The sequence below is a fragment of the Stenella coeruleoalba genome, assembly GCF_951394435.1.
Source record: "Stenella coeruleoalba genome assembly, chromosome: 15".
In the NCBI taxonomy this organism is placed as follows: Eukaryota; Metazoa; Chordata; class Mammalia; order Artiodactyla; family Delphinidae; genus Stenella; species Stenella coeruleoalba.
In genome coordinates this window covers 44,626,668-44,647,657 of record NC_137161.1, presented here as the reverse complement: position 1 = coordinate 44,647,657, position 20,990 = coordinate 44,626,668, and the positions used below count along the sequence as shown (strand labels likewise).

General features: G+C 54.3%; 1 protein-coding gene across 1 annotated transcript; it reads right to left on the bottom strand.

Annotated features, from left to right (window-relative positions):
* Positions 1-15,310: 15,310 nt before the first annotated feature.
* On the bottom strand, positions 15,311-18,429 carry FOXA2 (forkhead box A2). The gene is made up of 2 exons (XM_079946188.1): positions 18,315-18,429; positions 15,311-17,298 (listed from the first exon to the last, which is right to left on the bottom strand). The coding sequence occupies exons 1-2, from the start codon at positions 18,399-18,401 to the stop codon at positions 15,997-15,999; spliced, it is 1,389 nt and encodes a 462-aa protein (XP_079802314.1). The 5' UTR covers positions 18,402-18,429; the 3' UTR covers positions 15,311-15,996.
* Positions 18,430-20,990: the final 2,561 nt, after the last annotated feature.

The following is a 20,990-nucleotide window of genomic DNA, read 5'->3' as shown; positions in this document are numbered from 1 at the left end:
AATTATCAACATAGAAATCCATTCAGAAGATGGTGAGACCCAGGAATGAGGCCAGGAGAGGGCTCTGCCAGCCCTAAAGATGCCACAAACTTTCCACAGCACTTAAAATGTACTTCAAGTGGTCCTAGAGCAAGAGAGTTGCTTTTTAAAATGAAAAGAAAAATAACTGTAACTTATCCATGGTGACAGTTTGAAAGGTGAAATTTTCATTTCGAGTGCCAATGTGTCCCCATGGAAAAATTACTGGATTCTAATACTACACAATGCTAGAGAGACACATATCATTTCTTCTGTGTCTCACAGTCTACATCAAGTTGTTCAAAATGTTTCTCAATGTGGAGAACCAAATGAAAAATATCTATGATTAAATTAACATTTGACCCGGAAAGTGTTGCCTTTATCACAGAAACCATGCAAGAAGATGGATCGCCACTCATGCCATACGTGTTCCAACTTTTCTTGACTTGAAAATGTTTTCAAATGTATTTCTTAAGTATGTCCTTATTATCTGACAATAAGAGATGTGTATCCTTATTCAATTTTTTCTGCCATGTTGTACACAAAGAGGGCATGACACCACTGAGGAAAACAGGTTTCTTTTAAAGAAATAGGAAAACAGTAACTCCATTATATGATTTGGGCCACAGCAGCTTTATGACAAATGCCTTCGAAGCAGCACTTACTCCCCCTGCACAGATGGAGGGCCGGGTATTCTGTTCTGACTCTCCCGGCTGCCCCAGCAGTGATTCTGTCCAGTTTGTTGACATAACGTGGGCTCCATTAGAACCAAGTTGGATATTCAAATGCACTTTATATTCTTTTCCAGAGATTCTAAAAGAGAAAGATGTGGATTTGCAGCCTAACACAGAGGATGTTTAGTCTCAGTGAAGCCTGGGTGTGTTTATTCAGTGTCATTTTTAAAGGAACTGCCCACTCGATGCAGAAATGACAGTTCCTTGTCTCAAGCATCACTTAAAAGTTCAAAAGAAATAGCTGAAGCCCAGCATGGGAAAGTGTTTTACTTCCCAGGTCACTCAGACTTTTAAAATGGTTAATGCTGGCAGTGGACTTACTCCGATAAATCAGGAAAAGCACCAGATCATCTTCGTACACTGATCTGTGAATTTATGAAGTCAAAGAACATTGGTAGAAGTGCATTTTTTCTCATTTTGCTTTCCTCTAGGGGCCGGGGAAAGAGTGAAAGACCAGTAGGGAATACACCAGAACTCTTTTTATTTTGAAGAAAGATAAGCCCCCATTTTCAAGTAATTTGAAGAGTGAGAATTCTGATACTGAAGAATTTCAATGCGGCTTTCCTGGAAACTCGACACTGATTCAAAGAGCAAATACCATGGTGCAATTTCTTTACAGTTGTGAGCTTCTTTTTTCTTTTGAGTAAGAAAGTAGTAATACATGATGAAAAAGCAATAATAATAATAGTAATTAAAAAGGGACGGGTGTAGATTATTATGCATTTTGCTTGATATCACACAAAGTAATTTCACATTAATGAAGGGATACTGGATTTCACAACTTTCAATGTTCCTGTCCTAGTTAAAAAGTCATGTCACACCCCCAAAAAACAGGCCTGAGTTGACAGGATTTTTTATACAGATTTTAGGTCAGGTTAAAGGATTTTGTGGAACTATATGTCATGGCTTGGGGTGAAATTAAACAATATGCTTGATTCCAGTGTCCATTTGGAGTTCATTTGTGTTCACGTCTCTCTCCTATTTTTGCCAGCGTCCTGCAGTTCCACGGCTCCGGGGTCCGCATACAGATGGTTACATTCTCATACTGGGCACCCAGAGAAGGTCACATGCTTTACATCAAGGGCAATTAGTTTCCTTTTTAAAATGGAAAATGTCATTAAGTTCTTGAATAATTCAAGAGTAGAGGTCACAATACAGTGTCCCTTTTGGGGGTCTTTATGGTGCAAATGGCAAAACAAGGCGATCCTATCAGTAAGAGTAGATCTAAGGTTTACAATGTAGCTCTATTTAGTGTGACAGGAAAATTAAATTACACGAGACACTCATTCATCGTCACCCGTTAACAGGCTTGGGAAAATTGTGGATCCCCGGGGGGAAATCACTGACAACGTGCGAGGCAAATAAAAATATGTCATTTTAATTGGCTGCTGTTTCCTCCGCTTGGTTTTGAAAATAACAAACATAAGCTTGTCCCCCACAACTGTCCTTGGAAATAGGGTCCCGAGTCTCCAAGAGACGACCACAGCTTAAGGACGGGTTAAGAGAGTTCCGGGGGGACACGGGCCTGTTTTCGCAGCCGTCGTTGAGCGGGTCTTGATCCAGGGGTTCCCTGGAAAGGAAATATAGGGGAAGGTTTCACGTGAGAATCGGCGTCGGCGGCTCCCCACCCCGCCCCGGCTGGGGGGTGGTCTGCACGGGAGTTACTGCGTTTCTGGAACAGGAGCTGCCCCTCAATCTGTGAGGTGTGAGAAGGAGGCCAGGAGGGAGGACCGAGCGTCGCGGGGTCCACCAACTGTCCTCCCTCCCCAGGGGAGAGAAAGCCACACGGCCCTCGACGGGGCTTGGCACCAGGCTCCCGGGCTGGGGTCGGGTGGATAGGGTAGAAAGAGAGGCAGTGCTTCCTCAGAGGTCACCGACGGAGAGGAAAGCTGTTCCCGGGCCGCGCCAGCACATCCTCGCCACACACGTCCCTTACGACCCCCAAAGTCCCAGTTCAGGCCAGTGGGCGTGGCTGCCCGGGACCCGCTCCCACCCTTGACCGCCCGCGTGTCGCGCCGAGCGCTGGGCCTCTCCACCAGCGCTTCCCGCCGCCACCGCCGCCGCGCTCCCGGCGGTCTCCCGCCCATCGCGGCGCCCTCGGCACCTGCGGGGCCCCGGCTCTACTTCCTGCGTCTCCCCGAGGCTGGAGGGAGCTGGTTGGGCGGGAAGGAGTAAAGCCTGCGGCGCCGGGCGCCTACGGGTGGGGTTGGCCCGTCCGTTGGGTGGGCTTCTGGGGTCGGTCCCCTGCGCTGTAGGACATGGAAGAGGCAAGAATGACCGCCCGTCTGCCTGTTGCTTATTATTATTATTATTCAGAAATAATATCTGTCTGGAGCTTCCCTTTTTCGGGCTCCTCCACCAAGACCCTGCGAAGTCCTGTGTTGGCCAAGTGAGCTCAGGGCGGGGTGCGCGCATCTTCTCGGCTCTGCGCGCATCTCTGCCGCCGGCGCTCGGCCGCGCGGGGAGGCCAGGCTCCGGATCTGGTGACACCGCGGCCAGACACACGCCCCAGGAGGCGCGGACCCGGGGCGGGGCCGGCGGCGGGGCCTTGGCAGAGGGTCCCAGGCCCTCGCGGGGAGGAGAAGCCGGTCCAGCAGCTGGGGGCTCCTTTCAGAATGAAGACCTTGGGGCCGCTCGGTTTCTGAAGCGGGTCTGACGTTAGTAAAGCTTAGGTACAGGGAGATACTTCATTTTTAAGAAAAAGTCGTATTACAGCGTGATTGCTGCCTCGGGCGGATGATGGGTGTCTGAACCGCCTCAGTATTTTTGTAGTAGAATTAAAAGTAGAATTAAGGAGTACGTTTCCTTCCTGGGGGGAGCGGGGGAGCAGAGAGGGGCGATTTAGAGGTTTTTCATTTTCTAAACGCTTCAATTTTAAGCAAACACTTGGGGGCTCCGGGCCGCTGTAATTCCAAAGGCAATTTTCCGTGGTTTTAATTTGATTTGCATTTTTTCAACTTCTATAATATTCAATTTCATGGGTGAATACACAGGTAAACACTGTTAGGTCGTGTTTTTCGCCCCCTGCACCAAACAGAATGTCGCTTGCCTTAGAGTGCCAGGGGAGTTACACCCCTTCCCAATAATGTCTGCGGGTTTCTCCTGAATTATTTTCCTAAACGTAGCGCGGGTTCACCTGGGCGCCAGAAAGGTGGCCTATTAAAAATAGCTGAACTGCTCCGCATAGGTGGGGGGGGGACCCCCACAGACATGACCCAAAGGAAGGAGGCAAAGCAAACAAATTCCTATTCTACATAGAATCTATTCTAGTTTTACCCAGAAACATTTTAAAATATTTTATTAGTAGTTTTAAGCAATCCAAAAATGATCAATATACTCACTTCTCCCAGAAATGCTTTCAGTGTAAATTTCATCGCTAGACAGACAAACATTGAGAAAAGCGATAGGCTTTGTAGGGAGAAATTTAATTAGCACCGTTGAGCTATTGTATAAAAAAAAATTTAGAGAAAAATACGAAGTGAAATTGGGTAATTAGCTTTAGTCCTATCAAAGCTGATATTTAACAAAATGCCACTGTCCCTAACCCTGGAGCCAGGATGCTGGAAGCTGCATGGGAGCAGCTACGCCAAAGACTAACACGGGTAGACGGTAATCCTTGAACGCACCAGACACCATACATCTCACAAGGAGATAGTTGAACCTCATCAAATATACAGATAGATTGGCACATAATAAATCTATCAAAACCCCAAATGCATTTTATATTCCTTCACAAAATTGTGCTACAAGAGGTAAGGAGCAAAGAAATGACATACTTAATTGGCCTGTCCAGAGGTACTCATATAATAAAATAGCTTTCTCAGGAACGATACGTCATTTAAAGAAAATATAGATATATACATATATATCTGCTTAATGCCCATTACTGTGAAACACTCAATACCGTGAAAGCTATTTCTATTTTAAATCCTAAAAGTTTACAGATTTGAATGTTTGTCTCATTTCGTAGGATTTTTTTTTTTTAATTGGAGAGCTCACGGACAATGTTAGTGAGTTTTAGAAATTAAAAGATATTAGAGTTTTGGCGTTTTGGAAAGAATAGATCCAGAAATTACATTGGTGAGCCTTTCAAAAACCTTTTTGCTTGAGGCTGGCTGATTTGGGAAAACGGTATTGAGCCGATCTCATTTGCAAAATATTTTTTTATCATACGAAAGGGGTTTAAGCAAACAAGAAAGGAATTTCTTTTGAAGCAGTACCAACTTTGAGAAAGAAAGTTCCTTAATTTTTTGAAAACACCGTCGTAGCAGGCTGACTGCATCGAACACCTTCAGGAAAACTGACCTTTACCATTTGACTTTTAATTTTTTTTTTTACAATTATTGAATTTAAAGGGATCATTGTTTAGGATTTGTCCTAATCTTTCTTATTGTGGATGACTGGCAATTATGTCTTTCTGTTTATCTTACACAAATAGATGGCGGAATGTGATGTCCACAGATGACAGCAGAGCAAACCTCCTCCTGGAGAAGAGCTCATGCCAGGGACTCGACTAAAACACAGGTCTACTCAGAGGATGGCAAACTTGGGCAATAGGAACCTCTTTCTCTTTCTCTATTCTAATGGAGGAGTAAATGAGGCTCTTGTTAAGAACCTAAGAGCACTGATCATCAGAGTAAGTTTGCCAACTTCTTTCGCTTTTATCCCAAAGAGGTCTGTGTCCAAGACTGTGGCAGCCGACCCAGAAGCAATGCTCAGGCGACGCAGACGGCGATTGCTCTCCCAACCCCCAGCTGTGTTCAGCTGGGTCCAAGAGGCCACTAGCTGACCAAAGATAGAGAGGGCTTGGCATGCCTGGGGTGGGGGAGGGGAGGGAGGGAGGAATGGACCAGGGAGGTCCCTGGAGTGTGTCTCAGCAGGTGGGGGCTAGCAGAACAGGGGGCTCAAGTCCCAGCAGGAAACTTTCCCTACAGACTTAGGAACTTGGGAGACCATGTCCTTTGGCAGAGATGTTAGTCCTCAGAGGAAAGAGTAGCACCCCCAGAAGACACAGCTGCTGAGGGCGGAGGTTAGCTGAGGGTGCTATGAAACGACTGTGGTCTGACTGTCCTTTCATGACTGATAGGAGCCTGAGGGAGGGGAGGAGTGTGTGTGTGTGTGAGAGAGAGAGAGAGAGAGAGAGAGAGAGAGAGAGAGAGAGAGGGATTCTGCTGAATACAAGGGAGAAATCCCACAGTTACTTTCAGTTGTTTACTGAGCAAGGGCAAAATCTAAACAGCGCTTTCCAGGATCAATGAAGGGATGGCCTCGGGTTCCAGAGCTGAGCCCCCTAAATGAGTCTGGCATCCTGATAACTGCAGGTTAGCACCTGAGATCAACTCCTTCCCGCTGCCGAATGCTGGCAAGAGATACAGAGGCACCTTGTTCTGGGCTCTGGGAAGGGAGAGGCGACAAGGAGATTTAATTGTCTGCCTGGGTGAATCGAAATGTCCTTCGAAAGCAAAGAAATCAAGAGAGATTGGCCTTTAATTGGCAAATCTGCTGGTTGGAGGGGAGTGGCAATTAAAGTGGAGAGGGGATAAAATGCAGATCGGATTCCTGTCCCCAGCTCGCCCCCAGACAGGACCCAAGATCGCATTCTCCCCCCCTTGGGGTCACTAGAAGGCTCCGCACCTAGTCTGACTGTGGTAACTGTCTTTCTCCCCACCTCAATCTAACGTCTCCATTATCAGTTTGGAGTGGGGAGTCTGGTTTAATCCAGAACTCCATTCACTTCCAAGAGTTGGTCCCCCATGCCTGAGACATCATTGTGTGCAGAGCTGGCCTTAGGACCCAGTTGTCCAGAGCCTCCCCTGAAATCCCAAAAGGGGAGGGGCTCAGTCTGCAGGAAATCCCCACCCCACTAAAAACAGACAGTCCAGGGGACTGAACTTGCAGTAAGTCAAAAAGAAAAGGAGACCTCCATGTGGCATAAGCAGGCGTGAACCATCCTTGGCTGGCACCCCTGTGCCCGTGTGCAGTTCGGCCGGGGTGGTGCCCTTCTCCCAGATTGCAGGCCTACCGAGTGCCGGGTCCCAGCCACCCTCTGTGATGGAAGCAGGCCCGTCCACCTGGGCCGGCATCCCTTTCAGGGCCCAACCTGGAGGCAGGTGTTTATCCCGATCTGCATCTGTATGTGCGTGGGGGAGGCGGCTGTGGGGACGGGGTCTCTTGCAGCTGTGTTGAAGTGGGGGCGTGCAGGGGCCCAGCTGTGATCGGTGGGTGCGCTCCAGCTGTGCTGTCACCTGGGCTGTCGGGCCACCAGGTGTGGGTCAGGGGGAGGTCAGAGGCGAGAGGCTCTCAGGAATTCCTGGCCCCTGATCCAAAACCCCCGTAAGGAGTAAAGCTGACAGGCGGCACCTCGGACGTGGGTTATTTTAAGCCCATATGTCAGGCTATTGTTTCTGCCCCTGACATTTTCCTCTTCTCTGGCATTTTCTCTTTCTAATCACAATGCAAGAGCCATCTAGCTGCCGATTCTCTGCCCTCTCCTCCCTTCCAGCCTTAGCCAGCTGGTCCCAGAAGCTTGAACGGGGAGGAGTCGTGGTCCAGGTCTGACTGATCCTCTGGCTGGCTTTGGGGCCATGGTCGCATGGGAATTCTAACTCCAAGAGGGCAAAAGAGAAGCCAGCCTGACCCCAGGCATAACCCACCCTGACCCCTTCTAGGACAGTGGGCAGGGTCTCTGCCATCCTTCCAAGAAGTGCTCAAGCCTGTTCTTCTTGAGACCTTCTTGTTTCTTTCTAGCCTTCTTCTAACACTGCGGTCCCCTCCGCCCCGTCACCTCCGCTTACCATCAGCAGCTCACTTTGCAAACTTGGGGGTCCTGGAGAAGGTAGGCTCCCTACTGCATTGGAATCAGAGAGGTCTGTGCCCAGGCCATATGAAACCAGGAAGAGTTGAAAGAACACAGAGGTGGAAGATTTGAATTCAACGCTGAGCTCCGAAATGGAAGCTTTTTCTCTAACTTCTCTCTGCCCGGGCCCATCACCCATAAATTCTGACAGCTACTGGGGAGGGGAGTGGTCTTAACTGAGGTCATGTTCATGAAGACACCTGGCATAGTGTCTGGCACAGAGGGGACCCCACTGACTGGTGGTGGATGGAATACAGTTGTGATCAATAAAAGACGTGGAGGGGCTGGGGCGGGGGTGGGAGATACAGTAAGATGGTAGAAAGTAGGGCAAAAGTTTTGCCCCAAAATGGACTCATTTTTCTGGGTAGAGGGTAAATTTTCTCCGCCAGAGAGTTGTTGAAGTTGCAACTTCTTTCTGTGTGTAAACAGCTCAGCTTAATGTAGCTCAGAATTGCAGACTGACTAGAAGGTATATAGTTGAATTGGTCTCGTTTATTTTAAATTTCTTAGATTGGGTTTTAGAAGGTAAGGCAAGCAGGAAGCTCGAGCAGAGGGTTGTATCTTTTAGAGCAGAGCGTACACACGTTGGCTTCCTGCTTTCTCTGCTAAAGATGCCTCTGGCCCCCATACAGAGCCCTCTGTGACCCAGGTCCTGTCCTGGCTGACATTCCACCCTGATATTCACAGAAAATGTCATTTCATCGTCATCTGCCCTTCCCAGTCCCCCAGCTCCCACTTCACACCTTAGCTCCTCCCAAGCGCTCTCCGCCAAACACTTCCTAAGATTGTTTTCTATTTTTAAGTAATGCACTTTGAACACCCAAGTCTTCAAATTAAGAACCGTATGCTTTTCTTTATGTGAGCAAAAAGTTCAACAAAATCCATTATATAACTACATCTACTTTGTGAAGAGAGAAAAAAATAATGAATTGAGGTCCTATTTCTAATGAAATAAGTCAAAATTCACACGCATGCAACCTTATTTTGATTTGCTGGGGTCGTGACCAACCTTGGTCCAAAAACGTTCCTGCTTATTCTTGAAATATGTGTTTTACGTTTTTTCAAAAAAAGTGAAACCATGGGAAAGCTGCTTTACCTAGGAAGAAAGTCTAGTCCTCAGCCATTTAAGTGAGCAGAAGTGAAGCCACTTAAGCAAGTAGAACTAAAAACTAGCAAACTATTCTGATTCCAAAGTTTTCATCTGCATCACACCCCAGTATTTTTCCCTCACGCATCTACGTTTGTGATGTGGAAAATTTCCCTCTCGGTTCATCTGATGTGTTTAAGTTAAATCAATGTGGCCTTGCTGGCACGGTATCCTGGCACTGCAGGAATATCAGTGCCTCCAATGAGCTTAAAGAGAGAGTTTAACCCCAGGCACTTGCCCTAAGGAGACCTGAGAACCTCTAGTTTTGCATGAATGAATGCAACTTCATTCGTGTGACTCTTTTCAGCGTCTCGGCTATCGGTTGTATTATCTGTCAGTAAAATTCCCCACCTTCTTTTCAGAAAGAGAGAGAGATGTGTGTGAAGGATAAGTCAATGCCTTCTCATGGGAACCTGGTGGAGAGGGGGGACATGTATGACAGGGACAGCTGACCAGTCCATGTTTTATTGGTAGTGAGGTTGGAGCTCTGAGGAACAGCCACTAATGTAAAAACTAAGGACACTGCTGTGAAGATGTGCTTGTGCAACCACCCTGTCCTCTGTACCTTATGCAGAGGATATACAAAGAATCTGGAACAAGCCCCAAGGGTGCAGGGCTTGGGGGAGGGGTGAGTAGGAATCACCTCCAGTCTGGCAATAGGGACCAGGGCGGAATGACAGCTTGTAAAATAAGCCTCCATCAGTCTCCCTGGAGACAGCCGGCCTCAACTTGGGTGTTCCCCGCTTGTTAGCCTCACTCATAATTGGTCTCCCCTCCCAACCCACGTTGTTGGTTTTCTGTGTGTGGCTTTTGGTGTGAGCGTGTTAGGTCATCAACAAATACAATGGCGGGAGGGGGTGAGGGGGGGACACACACGATTGTTTTAAAGAAGAAAGGAGAGAAAGGATGAGAGAGTGGGCAGGAAGGCTGTGAACAGAATGGGGAAGATGCCCCAGGATTTAGGCTTCTGAGGCAACCCCTGGAGGGCTGGGGGTAGTGCGCTCCCTGGGAGTTTTGTCTAAGGGAGAGGCAGCCTGCCAGGAGATGGGGACCCCGCTGAGTGCCACTGGGGACACCGTCTATACCATGCAATTTTTGTTTGCTTGTCTCTGGAGGTGCCTGTAACATCCTGCCCATATCCGGTGCATCTCATCAAAAAGGAATTTCTCCAAAAATCTCAATTATTGTGGCTGCCTGAGAAAGGACGTAGCCTCAGGAGCAGCCCAGGATTCCCCCCACCCCGGGCGGGGGGTGGGATGGGTGGCCGGGCACACGGGCCTGTGCCAGCTGGCCTTTCCCCATCCATTTAAAAATAGTTTCTCCCACATTCCTCATGATCTTTTCCTCCACCCTACATTCTCTTTTTTCCTCTTCTCAGAGGAAAACCAGTCCTGGGGTTAGAAGCTGTAAGAAACGTGTAGTCGGACGTCTGTAAAGCTTAGCAGGAGCTGGCTCTGCCGTCAAGGGGGGCTGTGGATGCAGTGTATTGTTTTCACTCCCAAAGGGACACATAAGGCTCTGAGACCCTCAGATATCTGTGTATGGTATAAAGAACATTTGACGGGAGAAGAGAGCAGCAGATAATTAAATCGAGCGGCAAACTCTTGGAGAGTTTTTTCTTGCATTTTTGTTTTTGTTTTTATAATTTCATGCCACCAACTGTTGGGCGGCCTGGGTTGCCATGGTGCTGTGGCCGGGCTGGTGTCCACTGTGTCCCTGACCCAGCAGAGACATTTAGGGTCTGAAATCTTGCTCTTCTGCTGCAGTGGTGACAGCACATTGGAGATGGTGGTGCGAAGGGGTGTGTGTGAGTGGGGGGTCTCCTCTGTGGCTGGACGGGGTGCCCGTAAGCCTGTGGATGCTAGCCCGCGAGGTTAGGTCCACGGTGCGGATGGGGGACTCAGAGAACGTTTCCTTCCTACCCCCTGGAGCAGGGTGAAGATTCCCGGCCCCAGTGGCCCTGCTGCTTTCTCCGGACAGTTCTGGTCTACGCAATTCAGAAGATTCTGTTTCCGCGACTCCAGCCCCAAGCCGGGAGGACCTCCAGACCCCCGATACTCAGAAGAGTGCACTGCCCCAGAGAAAACCAGTTACCCCGAGGTACCTCCAGGTGCCTTCTTAAGCAAACACCCCCCTTCCCCGCACCCTATTAAGCAGTATCTCTCGCTTCTCCCTGCGTCACCCGCACATTAAAATTCCCCCAAAGCCCTGAAGACCTGCTTCTCTGTATAAAGCCGGGAGAGGCGGACGATAAACATCAGGGGTTTAAATTGGCCATTTGGAAGATTACATCTCTTCAGCGAGGGTCTTTCTTTCAAAACTCGCACTGAATTAAGGGCCGCGGCAACTCCGCACCGGCTCTCAAAGGCCGGGCACCTTTTCATTCGGCCGTGGAGTGGGCCGGGCGCGGTGACCCGGCGCCGTCAAAGGCCCGAGGAAAGGCCGTGGGGCGACACCGTCTAATGACAAGTAATTGACGGATTCGAGGCCGCGCATTACCAGCGGAACGGGGAGGCATTAATTATTAAAAAACGATTAGCCTCGCGTGTGTCCCGCCGGCGGGCCATCTCGTTCAGGGAAGAGCCGGAGCCGGACTTGGAGGGAGGCGGGTGCGCTCCCTTGTCGGCCTCGGGCGCGGTGGACAAAGGCGCGCGCAGCCCCGGGCGCCGGGGAAGGAGGGGACCGGGCGCCCAGGGTGCCCAAGCATGGAGGTGTCCACAAAACTGACCCTGCCAATCACCGGGACCGATTTCTGCCCTTTTGGGTCCGAGATCTGGGTGACTGCGGCACGGACTGGAAGAACTTTCCAGTTGGGGTGGCGGGCAATTGCGGTGACCCGGGACCTAGCGCGACCTACGTACGTCCTGGCGAAATACCAAACTGACCGAGCCGGCGTGGGCCTATCACGAGCCAGACACCCCGCCGTAGAAAGCAAACCGTCAGGGGTAATGCAGATTGATGGGGGCCACCTGGTAGACCCCAGAGGAAAGACACCTTTTCCTACCCTGCCCTCGACAACCGAGGGTCCTGCGGTGTCAACTGGCAGCCTCGGAATCACTAGTTTTCCGAGCCGTCGCCTTCCCGCAGACTGCAGACAGATGCGATCGGTCTGTCCGATCCTCCAAACCCGGTGCCCCGGGACAGCGCGGGGGAAGTGGGTGAAGAACGGCCCCGCGGCCGGGTTCGGCCTTTCCCTCCTGGACCGGGCTAGTGGCCCGGAGTCTCCCTGACCTGCCTGCGGCCGTGCACGCTCGCGGCGAGAACGCAGGATTCCCCGGCCGCTCGGAAAGGCGCTGCCCTTCCTCGGCTCCCGGACGGCGGGAACCCCACCGCCGCCTGGGCCTCGGGGCTTCCTGGAACCCCAGAGACGGAACTGGAACCCATGCGCGTCCACGCTCGGGCCTCGGTGTGCAGCCTCCCAGTACCAGTGCGCCGTCTTCCAGCGTCCCCATCCCAGGCTCTGAGGCCAAGGCCGGCCCCCACCTCCATCTTCCCACCGTCCTAGGGCGACAGGCGGCCCTCGTATCGAATCAGCAGCCCGGAGCGGCTGCAGGGGCCTGTGGTGGCTTCCCGTCGCTTCGGGGTCCCACCAAACTTTCCAGTTGTGCTCAGGGCCCAGATTCAGTCTGAGTGTGTAGCTCCTCGACCCCTCATCCTCCCACGCCGAGCATCCTCAGAATCCCCCGCAAAAAGGCCACCTCCCCAGCCCCGGGGTCTCCGCGACTTAGCTTCTCACTCCCTGTCTCCCAGGCGTCGAAGCCTCGGGAAGGGCCAGGGGCTGGCTGGGGGAGGGGAGGCGCGCGGACGGGAGTGGGGGGCGCACGCTCGGCGGGGACCCGGGCGCGGCCCCTGAGTGGGCGCGCTCCCTACCTGCGGTGCGGCGGGCAGGCGGGCGGCGGCGGCAGCGGAGCGTCCAGAGCGCGGAGGGAGGCGGCCGACTGCTCCGAGCCGAGGCATCCCCGCATTTATTTGAGCTCAAACCTAGCGACTGTTGACTTTAGCACACAAAGCAAAGATTTCACTGCCCGCTAGTTTAAAAATGAATATTTTACCAAGATATCGATCAGCGTTATAAAATTCAGTTAAGTACAATGGGATCCTGGCAAAAAAGAAAAAAAATAATAAAGGAGGGAGAGGCAATATAATATCTGTGCAAATTTGCTGAAGTGTGACGTGGCATGGAAAGTTTACCCTCCTGGAATTCGGATCTAGAATGTTTTTTTCGGTTGTTTACTGACTGTTTATTCACAGATCACGGATGCTTAAACCCGCACGCGGATGGCGCGGGGAAAAGGAAGAAAAAGAGGGAGAGAGAGGGAAAAACAAACGCTGCACCCTACCACGCAGAGTTGGGGAACGCGGGCGGAGGGCGGTCTGAGCGCCAGTAAGCTGGGGGCCCTGCGGGGGGAGGGGCTGGGGCGGGAGGATGAGGGGTGTGAAAGACGCAGGACGCGCAGAAAAGCCTCCGGAGCGGCCGGCTCCCCGACATCCTTTTTATGTATTCGGACAGAACTATATCTTATCTGGCCGGGATCAGTGGAGGGGGGCACGCTAAGTAGTTTAAAACGACCCTCGCACAATGAACGTGCGATAGGAAACATAGCAGGTTAGGGCAGAGCTTTCAGCCTTCATTGTCCCGCACTCGGCCCCCGGCCCTGCCTCTCCGCTCCTTCGCCACGGGAGCCTTTTATGTGATAATGAAACACATTTCAGGCTGGGCTCACGACGTGTGTGTCCTTGCCAGGGGGAGAGACGGCCCTGATTGCTGGCTGCGACCTCCGGATCCCTCCCACCACCCCCCTCCCCAATTTCTCTTCCTTGTTTTCTTCGGGACAATGTGGCATGTTAAAAAGGGATTTGGAGGCGGGAGGCAGAGGCGAGGACCAACCCCCCTCAGTCGCGTGGGAAGGCCAGGGTTTGAGGGGCAGAGAGACCCCGCAAGGTGAGGAGGGCTCTCGCAGAGGTGGTATCCAGGCTTGGGGCGAAGCTGGGACACTCCAAGTTTAGATGGTCGAGAAGCCCAAAGATCTAGTCCGGGACATGGGAGCCTGAGCTTAGAAACCTGAGTCTGAAAGTTTTGGCCTCCGACTCTGCGGAGATTCTCACCCACCGCAAGCTAGCTGCTCCCTGGATGGCTCCTGCCCTCGCTCGGCCAGCTTGCCTGCCAGCAGATGCCCAGGGCAAAGCCAAAGCGGAGCCCACTTTGCGAAGCCGGGCCCCGCTTGGCCTCCAAGATTTCCACTTCGGTTGGCCGAGGATTTAGGGCCACTAGGCTGTCTGTGGAGAGAGGCAGTGCGATTTGTAAGAATTTATTCTGGGTCTTTCTTTATACTTTCCGGTTTTCCTTGAAGAATCACAACATACCCACTCACCTCCTTGGTGCTGTAATCCTAGATTGCCAACCCGGGCTAAGAGGCCTCTTGGCCAAGGCCTCGCTCCGAGTTTGGGTGGAGTGGGGAGGGAGAAAACCTGCAGACCCTGGGATCCCACCCCTGACAAGGGGCACCTGGCCAGCCGTGCAGGACACCCCCTTACCTCTGCCTTATCCCCCAGTTACACATATTTTATAAGATTTTCATCAGGACCCTGAGTGCCCTTTAAAATCACTTCCAGGAGAAAGTCTTTTGTTTCTCCAGACCAGATGCTCAAAAGCATGGTTCCAGAAGCCTCACTACTCCTGGGCTGCAGCAAGTTCTACCAAGGTTGTGCAGAACACCTAAGTGAAGGTGGAGGGTGGGATGGAGGGTGGAGTGTGGACAGAGGCCTGAGGCTGTCAATCCAGGCAGAGTTCCAATTCCATGGAAGGGTGAATGGGTGCAGAGAGGCAGTGATGAAAAGGAAAAGAGCTGCACCAGAAATTTGCAAGTCCAATCGGGGCTCCCTGCCTTGAAGGGAGGCCTAGGATTGGACATACAGGAAAAAACATGGAAAATCCAGGCTTCTTTCCAGAGAAGCCAGCCCCAGGGTCCCAGAGATGTCAACAACATTGCACCTTCACATGGCCCAGCTGGAAAATACAGATAGGATGTGTGGTTTTCTCCAGGCTTCGGAGATAAACGTGCATCATCCCCACAATCCCCAGAATGGTTCACCTGGGATCTGTGAGTTTCACTGTGTGTAAAGTTAAACCCCAAATTCAAAGAAGTAACCTTGAACAATGTTGAGTTCCATTAACATGTCCTTGCTGAAGTGTTTCGTGTACTGAAGTCTGAAATTTACTTTGAAATGCATCTAGGAAAATAAGATAAGTGGACCGATGCAGGTGTGCATAGATGGACAGATATGCTGTATAACAAGTATCGTGAAATGGGAACTGTAGGATCTGGGCAATGGGTATGTGTCTGTTTACTGTCAAATTCATTCAACTTTACTTTGTCTGAAAATGCTAATAATAAACAGTCGATAAAACAGCAACTACCTCCCCCAGAATAAAATAAAACCTGCAACCAGCCAGGATCTCCCTCCCTCAATTTTAAACTGATTCCCAGGTCTGTTTGTTTTTTAAATCAGGCAAAGGAAAACAAAAAATCTTGAAGATTCAGAGCAAAAAACTGGCAATAACACTTTAATATAGATTCGTGGAACTCTGGTCCTTGTAGTCAGAACATACATTTATAAGCCATAAATAAAGCACACGGAAACCATAAATTAATCAGACTCGAGACCTGAATTTCACCGTATCAAGAATGGGAATGCTTTTTTTTTTTTCTTTTTCTTGATCATTTACAACAGACCCTTACATCATTTTTTCTCTTCTTTAAACAATAGTACAACTCTGTTTTCTGTTAAAACTACAGTTTTACACTGAGTCACTCACAAAAGTTTGTGTTTTTTCTTTTTTGTTTTGTTTTTGTTTTTTGTTGTTTTTTTGTTTTTTTAAATAAAGTAAGACTTCCCTGCAATGACAGCAACGGAGATAAACCACAACAACAAAAAGTCAGGATTCGCAGGTGCTTAAAGAAGCAGGCGTCTACACGGTAGTGGAAACTGAGGCTTTCCTTTTTCTCTTTTTTTGACTATCTTTTTTTCCCTTTCCCTCCTTATATAGCATGATAGACATCAGTGTGGCCCATGTGAGGGAGGGAAGGGCTGCAGAGGGTGGGGGAGACCTCTGTTCCGGGGGGGCAGGGGTGTGATGGGTCCTTCTCCCTCGCAACTTTCCAGCGCCCCTTTCTCAGGGTCTCTACCCCATTTCCTGTCTCTCCCGTCTGGGTCCAGGCTAGCCAGGTCACGCCGTCTTCTTAAGAGGAGTTCATAATGGGCCTGGAGTACACTCCCTGGTAGTAGGAGGTGTCTGGGGCCAGGGTCGAGGCGTCCAGGCCCGCTTTGTTCGTGACCGGGCCCATGGCCAGGCTTCCCGGCATGGGGGACCCGTAGCCGGGGTAATGCATCACCTGTTCGTAGGCCTTGAGGTCCATTTTGTGGGGCTGGTGGTGGTGATGGCTGTGGTGGTGCTGCTGCTCCGAGGACATGAGGTTGTTGATGGAGAAGGGGTGGTTGAAGGCGTAGTGGTGCTCCGGCTTCAGGTGGGTCTCTGGCGGCAGGCCCGGGTGATGCGGCGGGCCCAGCAGGTGGGCCGCGGCCTGCTGCTGCCCTGGCGAGGGCGCCGGCTCCGCGGGGCTCAACGCCGCGGCCGGCGTCCCCTTCAGCTCCCCGAGGCCCCCTCGCTTGTGCTCCTGGCACGGGGAGGCGCTCGAGTGGGGCGATTCGGTGCCCGCCGGAGTCTCGGAGACCGGCCCGGCGGCCTCCCCGAGCTGACCCTGCGAGGCCTGGGCCCCGGCGGCCGCCTTCTTACCGCCGCCCGCGGCGCCCGCGGCCTCCTTCAGGGCCAGCTGCTTCTCGCACTTGAAGCGCTTCTGGCGGCGCAGGTAGCAGCCATTCTCGAACATGTTGCCCGAGTCGGGGTGCAGAGTCCAGAAGGAGCCCTTGCCGGGCTTGTCGGGCGAGCGGGGCACCTTGAGGAAGCAGTCGTTGAAGGACAGCGAGTGGCGGATGGAGTTCTGCCAGCGCTGCTGGTTCTGCCGGTAGAAGGGGAAGAGGTCCATGATCCACTGGTAGATCTCGCTCAGCGTCAGCATCTTGTTGGGGCTCTGCTGAATGGCCATGGTGATGAGCGAAATGTACGAGTAGGGCGGCTTGGCGTGCGTGTAGCTGCGCCGGTACGTCTTGGGGTCGCGCGCGCGGCTCAGGCCTGCCTGCCCGTACATGGGGCTCATGGAGTTCATGTTCGCGTAGGGTGCCAGGCCGCCCATGGCCCCGGCCGCCTGCCCCCCGAGCGGGCTCAGGCTCGGGCTCAGGTGCGGCCCCATGCCAGCCACGCCGGCCGACCCGGCCGAGCCGCCCATGCCGGCCATGGCGCCCGCCCCGGGGGACATGCCGGCCAGGGACGGGCTCATGCCCGCGCCCACGTACGACGACATGTTCATGGAGCCGGCGCTCATGTTGCCCGAGCCGCTGCCCATGGCGGCCGCCGACATGCTCATGTACGTGTTCATGCCGTTCATCCCCAGGCCGGCGTTCATGTTGCTCACCGAGGAGTAGCCCTGAGGACAGAGCCCGGAGGGAGGCGCACAGCGTTAGCACCGCGGCTGAAGCGCGCCCGGCCTGACCCCCCGCCCACCGGGCCAGCCCAGGCCCCCGCCTCCAGGGAGGCCTCCGGGGAGTCCTGCCCTCGCCCGGCCCCGGCCCCGCGTCCGTTTCACCCGGAGCGCGCCGCGATCGCCCTCGGGGAGGTGGCGCGGGGGCCGCCGCTCTGCGCCCGTGGCCGCCTCCTCGCCCTCCTGCGCCTCTCTCAGACTCTAAAACAGAGGTCCCCGGGAGCGCCCCAAGCCAGGCATCCCAAATGCATCTCCCCCCCGCAGAGTCTCCCCGACTCTCACGCCAGCATACCGAGCAGGCGCCGCGGCCCCGGACGCCACCTCCGACCCTGGCCAGCGACCTGTGGGACAAGGCGCAGGGCGCCCGGCGGCCTCCCGCGGAGACGATCCCAGGGTCCTCGCCATTCAGCCTTCCTCCCGGGACCCCATTCTGGGCCCCAGGGGAACCGAAACGCGGTACCTGCGCGCAGTCTGGGGCCAGCCGGAGGCATTGAGTGGAGGGACAGGGAGGGGACCGCGGACAGAACTACACGCGGCTGGGCTCTGCAGCCACAAACTTTCTTTCTCTTTGTCGCCTAGTCCTGGACCGTTTTTCTCTACTTCAGCCCCCAACTCCTACCCACCTTCTCCACTCCAGCTCCCCACCCCCTCGCCGGCCGACCTCCCACCCCTCCCCAGCCGCGCGCTGCCAAACACAACTCTGTTAGGATAGTGCGTGGCTCGGCCACGAAGAGGATTTGGAGGCGCCGCAAGTCAATATTTGATCACAAAGTTAATATTATCTCAAGGCTAACAGTGTGTCGTATAAAAAAGAGACCCATCTGAGTCGAAGGAGGGTGGAAAAGGCGGCTGCCCGGAGCGGCTGGGGTGGGGGCCGGGGGCCGGCCGGGGAAGCGGTCCAGAGGTTGGGGCCGAGAGCGGACGCCGCCACCCCGCTTCCCCCGGCCAAGGCGAGTGCCTACCTCGGGCTCGGCATAGTAGCTGCTCCAGTCGGACGGCTCGTGCCCTTCCATCTTCACCGCTCCCAGCATACTGGAAGCCGAGTGCATGGCAGTTTAAAATTTAACAGCCCCAGCAAACGACCGGCAATCACCCCCCCACCCCCACCCTCCTTTCTAAAAAAAGTCAGCCAAGGCACCGTCCCCTCCCTCCCTCTCGCGCTCCCTCTCTCTCGGCTCCACTCCCTCTCTCCCTCGGCCGGCCAGAGGCTGTGGCTGGAAGTGGGCGGGAGGGGTGAGTCGCGGGAGGAGGGGGCCGAGGGTGGGAGGAGGCCCGGAGCCGATCGCCGCTGCCGGAGCGCCCGCCGCCCGCCGCCGCCGCCGCCGCCGCCGCGCTCGCGGGCTGCCGGGTGGAGGCCGAGGCTGGCAGTGCCGAGCTGCCGGGAGGCGGCGGGAAGCGCGCGGCGCGGGGGCGGGTGGGGGGGGGGTGCAGAAGAGGAGGAGGAGGAGGTGGAGGTGGTGGAGGAGGGGGGGAAGGGAGGAGGAGGAGGAGGAGGTGTGGACCGCGCAGCGGACAAGTGCCGCAGTGACGTGGGCTGCTGGTGATATAGCGCAGCGCGCGGCCGCGGGCCTCCAATCCCCAGACCCGGGGCAGCCCATTTGAATAATCAGCTCACACCTGGGTGAGAGGGAGCCCCGGCCGGCGCCCAGCACCTGCCCTCGGCGCCCGCGCAGCTGCCCTGCGCCGGGCACGCGGAGCCCGGACTGGCGAGCGGGGCGGGTGGGCGCGTGGGCCCCCGGGTCCAGCCCCCTTTCGTCTGCGGGGAGTCCCCACGGGAGGAGGGACCCGGGAGGAGGCCACCCAGTGGAGCGGCCCAGGGCTCTGGCCCCGTCCCCGTCCCATAGAGCCGGGCCCCTGGCGCGCCTGTCCGAGGGCGCGTCCGGCTTCCGCGCCCGCTCTCGCCCCTGCAGAGCCTTATCAAAGCCGCATTTATCTATCCCGGATTTCTTAGTTCTCAGGGCTCATTCCCTGTCAAAACAACCAACCGGTGACAGAGCCAATCTGCAAAGCGCTGTCGTATTTAGAAAAACTGTGTACACACCTTTAACTCGCCTGTTGCGGCTGCTGGGAGGCCCCTCCCGTTACAGTTAAGACCCGGAGCGGCTTCGGGAGGCGTGCGGGGCGCTGGGTCCCGCCTCCCCGGCGGGAGCCAGGCCTCCAGCGCCGGACGGGGCGGCTGGAGGGGAGGAGCCCCGTCCCACGGTCCGGGTGCCGGGCGCAGGGCGCGCGCGGCCCCGCCAGCTGCTGCGACGGTTGGGAGACTATTTGTCTCTGACAGTCAGGACGGCGTGTTTCAAGGTTACTTTTCAGTCACAACTGAGGTGCCCACAACATTTCGTAACTAAAACAAACAGGGCAGGAGGTGGGGGACGAGGCGGGAGGAGAGAGGGGAATTAAGGGATCAATAATGGGGCATATGGAGTCCGCCTGGCTGTGGGCGGGGGTGCCTCTGTCCTCTCTGCTTTCCTGTTTTATAAGAATTAGAAACCCTAGCAACCATATTCGTCCTTTTTATTTTCGATCCAGCTTCTGAGTTCAAATGATCACCTGTCCTAGGCCAGGTACCAAGACCTCAGTGCGCCAGATTGGGGAGGGGGCGGGGAGGCAGAATACTACAGGTGTTTGGAGGTGGCCGCCCTTTCTTGGTTCTAAACCCCGGCTGGGCCGTGAGGATGCGGCCCTGCGCCCTCAACCCCAAAAAGAGAAAAATAGGAAATAGTGGGTATCTGGCCCACCTGTCCAGAGTTATGGGTAATGGTGGCAGAAGACAGAAGCAAGGTGGCAGGCACGGAGCAGAGCAAGGGAAACGGAAGGCTGGGTGAGGGTCAGGCCAGAGGGCAGGGGGCGGAGCAGTAGGTGCAGGGGTACTCCCACCCCTTCCCTCTACTCCAGGGCTCTCGGGCCTGCAACGCTTTGAACTAAAGATGCAGGCGCGGCTGGTTTGACCGATTCTTAGTGAGAGCGTTAATGAACCCGCTGAGCGAGGGCCAGGGCAGGGTCCCCCACAGCCAAGGTCTGCTTCTCCCTGAAAGCCGTGCGCAGCGCAGAGTGCTCCCAGGAGGGGCAGGCCGGCGCGGTGCAGCCGGGAAGTGCGCTGGGCGTATGCACACGTAGTGTCGGTGTGCACAGGGGAGCCGAGGGACCAGATGCCCGGGCATCTCTCGCCGGGTCCCCGAGCGTGGGTGGAAACTACTTGATCGCTCTCCCGAGGGCTGGGGAGAGAGGGTCCGCCCTGGCCTATTTTCCAAAGCTTTCTGCGTAGGCCGAGGGCAGAAACACACACACGCTCACGCACGCGCGCGCGCACGCACAGACATACACACAGACACACCCTTCCTTGCCCCCGCGGGGCGCTTCTCACATTCAGTAGGTCAGACAGACAAACCCGAGAAACAACGACAGACAGCTTTCTGGTGTGCGTGGGATTTAAATCTCGAGTGTCCAGGTTAACCTAGTCTGTGCGTCTACGTGAGTGTCCACTCCCCTCTTTTTGCTCCTGGTGGAAACTGTGGTTCTAGAAATCTCGCCACGAGCAGGAGGAAGAGCGGCCCGGGGTAGGAGGGCGTGCCCCTCGGTGGCCCGGCCCCTGGTCACCGGCTTCCGCAGTGACAGGGTGCCCCCTGTCGGCCGCGGCCCCG